The following is a 10,452-nucleotide window of genomic DNA, read 5'->3' on the forward strand; positions in this document are numbered from 1 at the left end:
CATGTGTATGAGCAACATATGCCATGGAGGTGAAGATGGCTCGGAGATGTTGCAAAGCTCACACATGTGATGATGAAGGAGCTCATTGCACATGAGACATGACATTGAGTCATGTGATCAAGGTGGAGAAAATCAAGACATGACTTGGTTTAATGGATCGGTTGCAAGCGTAAAGGGCAAGTTGGGGGCTTTGGAGCGATGGACCGCATGGCGGTGAAGCTTGAGCAAGACTTGGCGCCGATGGACGAAGGCAACGGTGAAAAGCAAGTGAAGTCAAGATCGATGAACCAATACGATAACGTGATGATATGAAGTGGATCATATCATTGTTGATCGTTTTGGTGCATGTATTGCATCGACATTGGAGGAGAAGGAATGGAATGCGCAAGGCAAAGGTATAACCTAGGGCATTTCATTTTCCTACCTGATGCGCCAATTGTCGACAGAATATCATCGATAGTTCTTCGAGGGGTATCCCACGAAGGTAGATTGATCGGCAGAGGTGCGCGTAATCAAGAACAAGAAGACAACAGAAACACAAGAGTTAGACAGGTTCGGACCGTCAGCGTGACGTAATACCCTACTCCTGTAGTCTATTGGATTATATTGGCTTTGTATAATATTACGTGTCATCTGATGCCTTAGGCTAGGCCTAGGATCCGTATGGGGATATCGACTAGGGGACCTCTGCCCCTCCTTATATGCTCTGGAGGGATATGGTTAAAAGAAAGGTATCATATTTGGTACTATACAATATTTTATTGTAGTCTTGCGGTGCACGTCTTGATCTTGTAGGCTGGACCACCTCTGATAGTGTAGCACATGTCTTGTCTTGTGGATACCGAGGGTCATATCCCCACAGGGTGTTTGGATCCATAACAAAAGTTTAGTTCTCTATCCTACAATGACTGATTTGCTCTCATTTAATTAAACCATGGGGGTGAGAGAGGGCGCAGGTGGGTAGGTGGGGGCTATTTGATGTCCAATGCGCCCCAAGACATTTTAGCCCAGTTTTACACCCCATAAGTAACAAATGGGCAAAACTTTAGTCTACTCCATTTGCTTAAATTTAGTCTATCTGTTTAAATCTCTATAGAAAAAAGGCTAAATATACGAGACTAAAGTTTTGCTATAAAATCCAACGTCCTCTGAGGAACCATGTCGTTTATTCTGAAGCCACGTTGCTGCATCTACTACTACTCTTTCTCTCTCTTTCTTTCTTTCTTTTTGCAAGGAATCTACTGCTCTTTCTACTGGCTACCAAAGGGTGCTGGGCTACCGTCTGGGCCTGGCTGGTGTGGTAGCTGCTACCGCCGGGTTGTTGCCAGCTACACAAATGCGTCTGTCTGTACGCGCGTTCGAAACTGTGTACTATACGTCCATACTCCGACACGTTTGGCACACACCCTGCACACACAAAGGAAAAGAAAACACACAAACACACACGCTAGCGAGGGCTCGTTCGGCTTACTTTATAATCCGACTTGTTCAACTTCTTTTCTCAGTTAAAATCGTGTTTTTTTCTCAAAACAATTCAGCCGGAACAGTGTTTTGAGCCAATTTTAACCGAGGGAACGGGGCCACCGTCACGGTCGCAGTCCCTGGCCTAGCCCGTGCCTGTCTGCTTCCCATCGTGGCGCCGGTGCGCTAGTGTCTCCTCTCTCTTGAAGAATTTGTGGTTTGTGGATTGTGGATTGTGTACTGAAAAATTTTAAATGGACAAAGTGTTTTTTTAGAGTCTAACGGCCTGTTCGTTGGTTAATTTCTGGGCTGGTTTGAGCTGGCTGGTGCTGGTTTGTTGTGAGAGGAAAATACTGTTGGCTGGCTGGTTTGGGCTGGCTGAAACCAACAAGCGAACAGGCTGTAAATCCTAAAGCGCTTGATGTATGCACGAATTTCTGACAATACGAGAGCTTTTTTTTAATTCCACAATGTTAGTTAATAATAGGTTATGCTTGTCACGTACTTTCCTGTGATGTATTTTGCATTAGTTATCTTTGTTTGTTGATAAAACTGCATTGGTCCAATAAATAGACATTTTGGGCCTTGGTCATAAAACCATAAAAATAAAGAGTCATTAAAGATGATCGGTAGTGCTGGCTATGACCCCACCTGCAGTGGCGGAGCTCGCAACAAAATATAGGGTGGACCATTTTGCTAATATGAATTAACATGTACATAAATTGTAAATTCGGAAGCAAAGAACAAAATTGCTACAAAACAAGCACACAAACAGTTTTGAATCTTCCTCCCTGTAGAGTGTAGACCGTGAGTGATCAAAGATCGTCACTCACCAAGATGCATCGGATAGAGGATTTGAGACAGGAGAACATGGTAACTGGAGAGCCCCAAGACAGGAAGACAGTGACAGTGATCACTTACCCCGTTCACCCCGGCCCCCGCGTCGCCCCCACACAAGCGACACGGGAGGCGAACCCAAACCCTAGCGCCTCTCTTCCTTCCCTCCCTCTCTCCAGCCGCGCCGTGGCCGGAGCGGGCCGTCGACATGGCCGTGCGGCTTGCCGGGAGGGCGGCGGCGAGGCTCTTCTTCGCGGTGGGAGCTGCGACGGTCGAGGACGAGCTCGCGTGCGGCTTCCGGAGGCTCGGCGAGGTCGGTGAGGCTGGGGGCGGCGCTGGCGTCTTCGGCGGCGGTCTCCTCGAGGACCGGATCCGCGCGGAGCTCCGGCAGGCAGCGCCTGGGCGGGCGCTTGGCGTCGGTGGTGGCGGCTCCTGTCCATGGCGCCGCGCTGTCGCCGGATCCGCGGGGTTCGGGGCGTTGCGCCCAGGGGCGCGTGCGGTGGCTGCTGCGTCGGCCTGGGGTGGGCCTCTTCCTCTTCCTCTTCCTCGCGCTCGGCAGTGTTGGCGACGTGCACTGTAGCGGGGCGGCGGGGCGTGCCCTCGCGCGAGCCGCGTGGGGCTCGGCGGGGAAACCGGCTGCGGCTGCGGCGGCGCTGGCCAGTGCCCGTGCAGGCGTCGGGCGGTGGCGGGGACTCCTTTCCTACTCCGCTTCCCCCTTTCCTCCTCGACCTTGGCGTGGAGGCGGCGCCTGCTGGGGACACTGGATCTGGCGCCACAGCCACATCCGGTGCCCTCGGGGCAGGGGGCGGCGCCCGTGGTGGGGCATGCGCCTGACGGTGGCTGGCGAAGGTCGGCAGCGTCGACGGCAGGTGCTTGTGCCGGCGACGGTAGCTGGCGACGGCTTCGACGTGCGGCAGGGTGACGCGCGTGGTAGGGTAAGTCCAGTTCTGCATGTTGCCCGATCGGAGGGGGTGGCGGCCGACGCAGCTATGCGGCTGCTATGAGCAGCCGGCGCGTCGATGCCCCTCTAGAGAAGCTTCTGCGGGATGGCAGTGACGACGACGGTGGCGACAGCCTACGGTCCAACATCTTGGCTCGACGTATGTGCTAGGGGCCAGCGACGGTGACGCCTGTGGGCGCCGTTTTCCTTGTTGGGGGCGTCGTGTTCTTGTGCCCCCAGCCATGTCTTCCACGGGTGAAAACCCGGTCCTTTCCTGGACAAGTGACGGCGATGCATTCGGCGTCGTACCCTTCCTGAAGGCGTCGCTGTGGAAATTCGTCTCGGCCGGGATGTCTCCTTCGGCGGATGTCCTCCGCCTCTCGGCGCCCAGGTGATGCGAGACGGCGTGTTCTGCATCGCGAAGTCGGAGCTGCTGCATCAGGGGATGTAGCTTGGCAACGATGACGCGTGTCGAACCCTCCCTCTCCGACGGCTGGGTTTTCAGCTTTAGAGGCTCGGCAATCGCCGCGGGCGGGGCGTGGGATCTTGGCGGGAAGTCGGAGCTGCTCTTCGCGGGGCCGCTGAGCTCGGCAACGATGACCTGCTGCAGCCTACTGCTTCGGGACCGTTGGTTTGACATCTTATGATGGGTTGTCGGTGTTTTACCATGGGAAGTCGGAGCTGCTAGCTGGTTTGCAACTATGCTCGGTAACGATGACTCATGGTAGTGTGTACTCTGTCGTGTTGCGTGGGTGGGTAACCTTTCGTGGTGTTTGACGCCACGCTTGACTACCTTTCGCTTGTATATAAACTTCATTCGTCTTAATTGAAAGGCAGAGCTCCTGCCATTGTTAAAAAAAAAGCCAGTGACAGTCGAAGCACACGGCTTTGGACTCCCGGACGGCGGACGGCGGACGACGTGACGAGCGGCTTGGGACTCTAGACGGCGGACGACGCGACGAGTGAACTGGCCGTAAGGAGGTGGAGTGACGGTGAATCGACGATTGGATGTTACTGCAGTTCCTTAATCGGAAGGCTAGAAGTCAAGACACAAGCAGAGTTGCAGTTTTTGGCTCTCAAAATCAAGTTTTACATAGGCCATTAACTGATGAATCACCGAATGACTATTTTTTTTTCTGAATCAAGGGGGGCCCACAGCCCACTTTAGCCGACATGTAGCTCCGCCTGTGATCACCTCCCACTCACCCAAGACAGACGGTGGGTCCCAAATTACGAGTCTCATTTTCAGCGATGAGTACCTTATTCGTGTGCACATATTATGGGTGACACGGTAGATATAGCAACATGGAATTTCTTGTTGTAGAATATGGTCCCTCATCCTTGTTCTTGGGAAGAGAAAAAAAATTCTTTGTTCCAGCTCGTGCTAAGCCTCATGAGGAAGTGGAAGCTTTTCTTCACATTTTCATATTAGGGAATTAATCCCTGCGGGGATTCCCATCCCCTCAAGACACGAAGGGGATGTCATTTCTACGGTTTAGATTCGCATGAAGAGATGAAATGACCTCATCCTCATCCCCTAATAGAGAAATTCAGCGATCAGGGCTTATTAACGTCTCTATGTAGGAGACATCTCCATTTTCACATAGGGGTCTTAATAACCATCAAATTGAATGAGAATAATTCAATCTCCTCTCAATGAAACAAGGTGCGCTTCAAGCCCTATACATGATTCAATCAAATTTATCTTTACATATTACCATATCTCTACCGACAATATTTTCCACAAAAAACTACTAAACTCAATCACTTGCTGTCATTACTTGATAATTTTAAGGCCTCCCCCGCATAGGTATCAAATTGGATCAGTGATCGTGCCCCTTTGCGTGCATAACTTGCCTAACAAGTTTGTTTAGCAAGCTTTTTTTTGTCGAATGTGCACAACAATTCAAATTCGCCTAGACCTATTTTTTCTTCACTGGAGATCTTTCTACAGCTCGAGTTTTTTTTCCAGGGGAACTAGCGGTACAGCTAGGAGCGTCCACGCGGATTCCACGTCATAAAAAAGGGGGCCGAATATGGAAATATTTCATTTAGTACCAAGTTAGGAAAGAGTTACCAATTGCTGGGCCGGCCCAACGGCGGGCCCAACACTCGAATCAAGAAAGAAACGCCTCACCCGGGCCCGACAGCACGCATTCCGACCGCGGGGAAGGCGGCGAAACGCAGTAATGCCTCCTCCCGCCAATTCCACCAGCGCGGCTTCGTACTCACTCATTTCAAATTCCTTTTCCCCCAATTATTTTTTTTATTATCCCTCCCCGTCCGCGCTTCTCTCTCTCTCTCTCTCGTGCCGCCCTGCCAGTGGACAGTGGACACCCATCTCCGGCCCCGCCGCATCCCCCTTCTCGCCTCCCCCACGAATCCCCCGCCCCGCGCCGCGGCCGCAAGGTGACAAGGGATCCGAATCGACCGCGGGGCGACAAGGGGTCGCGGCGAGAGATCTCTCTCTCTGCCCCCGCACTCGCTCGCTCGGCCGCCGGCGATGCTGAGGACCAAGACCCCACGGTCGCGCGGCGGCAAGGCGGGCCGCGCACCCGGGGCCGCCTCAGCGGTCAAGCCCGCCAAGGCCGAGGGGCGGTCGCCGTCCGGGGAGCTCTCGCTGCAGCTGGAGCACGTCTCCCTCATCTCCTTCCTCTCCGACCGCCGCCCCGCCGCCTCCGCCGGCGGCCTCACGCCCTTCGAGGCGCTCCTAGAGGAGGAGGATGGAGATGGGGAGGGCTTGGGCTGCTACCGCGCCGACCCGACCCCGCCGCCGCCGCTTCTCCAGCCGCAGTCTATGCCCCCGCCCCCGCCGCCGGCGCCGGCACAGGTCCTGCAGCCATCGCCGATGGACGCGGACGAGACCATGGAGGAGAAGGATTGCTGCATCCTCAGCCAGGATTTCTTCTGGTACGTTCCGGACTGAGCCTCTGTGTTGATTTGCTGAGTGACACCGTCTGGTCTCAGATTAACCCCGTTTCTCTTCCCTCTGTTTGCAGCACCCCAGACTACATCACGCCAGAGATGCCGCAGGTGGCCAACGAGTTCGACGACGATAAGGTGAGAAAGATGATATTTTTCTCTTTTGAGTGTGGGTATATCATATATGTCATTTGAGTGATAGCGTGCTGTGTTGAGCTCCACTTTCCATAAGGCCCTAACAGTTTTTTCTGGTTTTGTGCAGGAGAACATCCCCTGCCCCAAATCTCCAGAGAAGTCAGCGAACCCTCGGAGCAAGCGGTACAGAACCGGTGAGTGAGAATTTCACCCCTCAAACCGATTACCGATTGATCGGAATGTGAAACTGTTTCTGCCACAATATCCAATGGTCCAACTGTAATTAGTAACTGTTGTAAACTCAATCTACTCAGTGATCTACTGTGTTGCTCCGTTTCCTTTCTCCCTCTTAAGTGGGTGAGTGGCTGAATGCTGCTAACATTCGCAGATTGTTCTCCCAAAGGTCTGGAATCCACGGACTTTTCTTTCGACCATCAGATTACTCCGGTTCCGTTTGACAGTCTCACTCGCGATGATTCAGAAGAAGAGCAGCCGATGCAGCCTGCCCTGGAAAAGAGGGGTGGTTATGTCTCCCAGTCAGCAGTGGCTCTGCGCTGCCGGGTGATGCCTCCTCCATGTGTCAAGAACCTGTACCTCAATACTGACCCATGCATAGATGATGCTGTTTACGGTGGGAGGCAATGCAACTCAGCAGGTATCATTATTGCATTTTCTGCTATCAGTAATTAAAAAAGTATGTACATTTCCCTGTTATGCATCTGTGTCACTTGTACATCTAATATGTAACTATAACATGCCTTTTCAGCCTCAGCGTAGTAAAAATTATCAATATCCGTGTCTTTATAATGAACGTTCAGACAGAGCTAATTAGTTTCTTCTGTAATGTATAAAGGGTTTTCTCCTTCAATTGGTGGTAATGGTCTTTCACGCTACCGAACTGATTTCCACGAAATAGAGGTATGCTATGAATATATATTACTCCATGTTGCAGCAATCCAATGTGATTGATCGTTTTATTCACTGATAGTGGCATTCTTAATTCCCAGAAAATTGGTTCTGGCAACTTCAATGTTGTGTTCAAAGTTCTGAACAGGATAGACGGGTGCTTGTATGCTGTTAAACGGAGTATCAAGCAATTGCATAATGATATGGAAAGGTAGTCCCATAGTGGCACTGTGTTTTACCAGGAACAGGATTGTCCATCAACTGATATTTCATGTTGTATCTTCTGTTGCAGGAGGCAAGCAGTGAAAGAAGTCCAAGCTATGGCAGCCTTAGGTCACACACTAAACTTTTGGTTCTTCATTTTCAGCTGCATTTGCTAGGATGGTTATAACATCTGTACCATGTCTTTCCAGGTTCTCATGAGAACATAGTTCGATATTTCACCTCTTGGTTTGAGAATGAGCAACTTTACATTCAGATGGAACTCTGTGATCGCTGTCTGTCTATGAATCGGAACCAGCCACTGAAGCGCGGGGAAGCCCTGGAACTGTTGCATCAGGTTTGGGACTTGTTATTTACCAATTTTATTCCTTTTGGTCGCTGAGTCTGAGCTCATAGGATAAGAGAACTAAGCCCTACCATTTTTGCTTTTTTCCTTAATAACTTTCTTGAAGGGCGGGCCTTGGTGCAAGCGGTAGAGTCTTACCGCTTGTGACCGGAAGGTCCCGGGTTCGAGTCGCGGTCTCCTCGCATTGCACAGGCGAGGGTAAGGCTTGCAACTAACACCCTTCCCCAGACCCCGCACAGAGCGGGAGCTCTCTGCACTGGGTACGCCCTTTTTTTTCCTTAATAACTTTCTTGAAATGTGGAACTACTCATTGAGGACGTTTCACATCTTAGCTTCTATATATGCAAATTAACTCATTTTATTCTGATCATTTGGTTCAGAAGGAATATCTTCTGGGAACTAATTATGTGGGTTAGAAGACTGTTGTAATAAAATTGCAATTGGAGAAAATCACATTTCTATGTCCTAGTTTGAATCGAAGAGATATTGGATTGATTGATTTGTACTTTGATGCTATAGTTAGGTCTACCAGTCCAGCTTGTTGACAAAATATGAAGTCAAATACTGAAATCAATATAACATGCTAAGAGATATAGGATACATCCAAATATGTTTTACTTGTGCATGCTTTAGAATTGAAGAGATCCATTTTTGAAGTTGTTTATATCAAGTGAGGAAATATGTAAACCTAAGTTCTGTTAGGCATGCACTAGTGATGTTTCTTTTTAGCCCCTCAGAAGTTCATTCAGCGTCATTCTTTTTAATAATTATATATAATTATATATAATAATATGGTTCACTTCACCAGAAAGCATTTTCCTCTTGTTTTTCATGTTTATCTTTGTTAAAATACTAATAGTAAACTTTGCGATTCTGAAGATCTGCAAAGGCCTGGATTTCATGCATGAACGTGGCATAGCACACCTTGACGTGAAGCCTGATAACATATATGTCAGAAATGGTATTTATAAGCTCGGAGATTTTGGTTGTGCTACACTTATTAACCGTAGTTTGGCAATTGAAGATGGAGATTCACGTTATATGCCTCCGGAAATGCTGAATGATAAGTATGAGCATCTTGACAAGGTTGATATCTTTTCCCTTGGGGCAGCTGTCTATGAGCTTATAAGAGGCACCCCGCTTCCTGAGTCTGGGCCTCACTTTAGAAGCATTAGAGAGGGTAAGATCGCATTACTTCCAGGGTGCCCAATGCAGTTTCAAAGTTTAATTAAGGTATAACATCTCATTCCTACCCAGCTGCTTACTTTGTTTGTCCTTTATTTCATAATATGCAGGATGAAGATAAAATGCTACTATTTATGCATAATTTTCTTAGGAACAAAAATTCCATCCTAACAAATGAAGTATTACCTACCTCATACCTGTCTTCTAGTTCTAAAACAATTCTCATGGCTCATTAGTGTATAATAAATACAACATGATGTTGGAACTGGTACTTTTGATTCTTTTGTTGAAAGTCTATTGTGATCAAACATATGGCACACACACTGGCAACTCCCTGCTCCTGGGTGATAGATGTAGGATCTCTTTTTGGTGGTTCCCATTTTAACAAGTTTTAGCAAGGTACTAAATAGCGTTCGTAGCGTCCGCTATAGCGGCCGCAATAGCAGTAGTGGCCCCTTCCGCTACCGCTATGATGTAGCGGCTTGGATATAGCATGTTGGAACTTAGCGTCCACTATTTGATGCAGCAAGCCGCTATAGCGGCCATTATTTGACGTAGCAGTCCGCTATAGCGGCCCAAGTCTAGAATATAACTAATTCATTCTTAATTTAAGATATATTTGATCGAGAATCAGCTATTCGAATACAATTAAATATCTATTTACATTTTTTAAGTTATATGTTTGTTAGTCTATCATTAATTTGTATTTAGTTGATTTGTTAATGTGTAAGAAAGATATTTTTTAAGATATACATATACCTAAATTATATTAGATTATTGGACTATGCTATTGGAACTTAGCGGAGGATCGATCCGCTACAGACCTGCTATCCACTGTTTGTTACCTTGAATTTTAGTAGTTTGTTCTATGCCTGAGTCAGAGCCATTGGCTACTTGATACTTGATATTAAATTTGCTTTTCTACATACCTATTTGGTTGCTTAAAGTTGGAGCTATTGTCTCTGATTCGGTTTGCTTATTTACAACTTTGGAGGATTTTGTATGCTCCCACAATGTGACCTTAGCAAACTCCGACATCGTGCATACATACCATTGCGCAGAAACATTTCTCTGTAGCATGTAGCATGTAACATGTGAAAAATAGCCTTAAACATTCTGTCACTGTCCATTTTCAGTCTATGATGGATCATGATCCGGTGAGGCGGCCTTCAGCAAAGGAGATCCTGAGACACCCCTCCTTCGACAAGCTCCACAAGGCCCCAGCAAAGAAGTAGAAATGCCGTGCCCCATCAGATCAGAGCTGCTGGCAGGGAATTGTGCAGCTGTGACAGTGACACCTTCACCATCAGCTGCTCCCAATTTTGTATATCTATCTATAATATGCGTGTGCCAGTGTGCCCTGATCAGATATTGTAAAAATTTATAAAAAATGAAGCAGGGATCTGATTTTAACGCCAAGAACTCGAGCACGAGCAGCGTCTGTAAAGACTATGGCTGCTGTTGCGTTAAGGTTGCCTCTCTTTGATTTCTGATGCTC

The 10,452-nt window shown here is 48.5% G+C and overlaps 1 protein-coding gene across 1 annotated transcript; it reads left to right on the forward strand.

The window, feature by feature from the left end:
- The first annotated feature begins 5,141 nt into the window (after nt 1-5,141).
- Nucleotides 5,142-10,444, forward strand: LOC136475612 (wee1-like protein kinase). The gene is made up of 10 exons (XM_066473135.1): nt 5,142-6,148; nt 6,238-6,298; nt 6,423-6,489; nt 6,684-6,950; nt 7,149-7,213; nt 7,303-7,412; nt 7,494-7,534; nt 7,615-7,760; nt 8,649-9,002; nt 10,091-10,444. Exons 1-10 carry the CDS (start codon nt 5,742-5,744, stop codon nt 10,187-10,189), a joined length of 1,617 nt encoding a protein of 538 aa, XP_066329232.1. The 5' UTR covers nt 5,142-5,741; the 3' UTR covers nt 10,190-10,444.
- Nucleotides 10,445-10,452: the final 8 nt, after the last annotated feature.

Source organism: Miscanthus floridulus, chromosome 8 (genome assembly GCF_019320115.1).
Source record: "Miscanthus floridulus cultivar M001 chromosome 8, ASM1932011v1, whole genome shotgun sequence".
NCBI lineage: Eukaryota > Viridiplantae > Streptophyta > Magnoliopsida > Poales > Poaceae > Miscanthus > Miscanthus floridulus.

What these genes read in the sequence shown, in the direction of transcription:
- LOC136475612 (XM_066473135.1), top strand. Translation starts at nt 5,742, where the DNA reads ATGCTGAGGACCAAGACCCCACGGTCGCGCGGCGGCAAGGCGGGCCGC. An exon ending in ACGAGTTCGACGACGATAAG is followed by an intron (nt 6,299 to 6,422) that starts GTGAGAAAGATG and finishes GGTTTTGTGCAG; the next exon opens with GAGAACATCCCCTGCCCCAA. An exon ending in GAGCAAGCGGTACAGAACCG is followed by an intron (nt 6,490 to 6,683) that starts GTGAGTGAGAAT and finishes TAACATTCGCAG; the next exon opens with ATTGTTCTCCCAAAGGTCTG.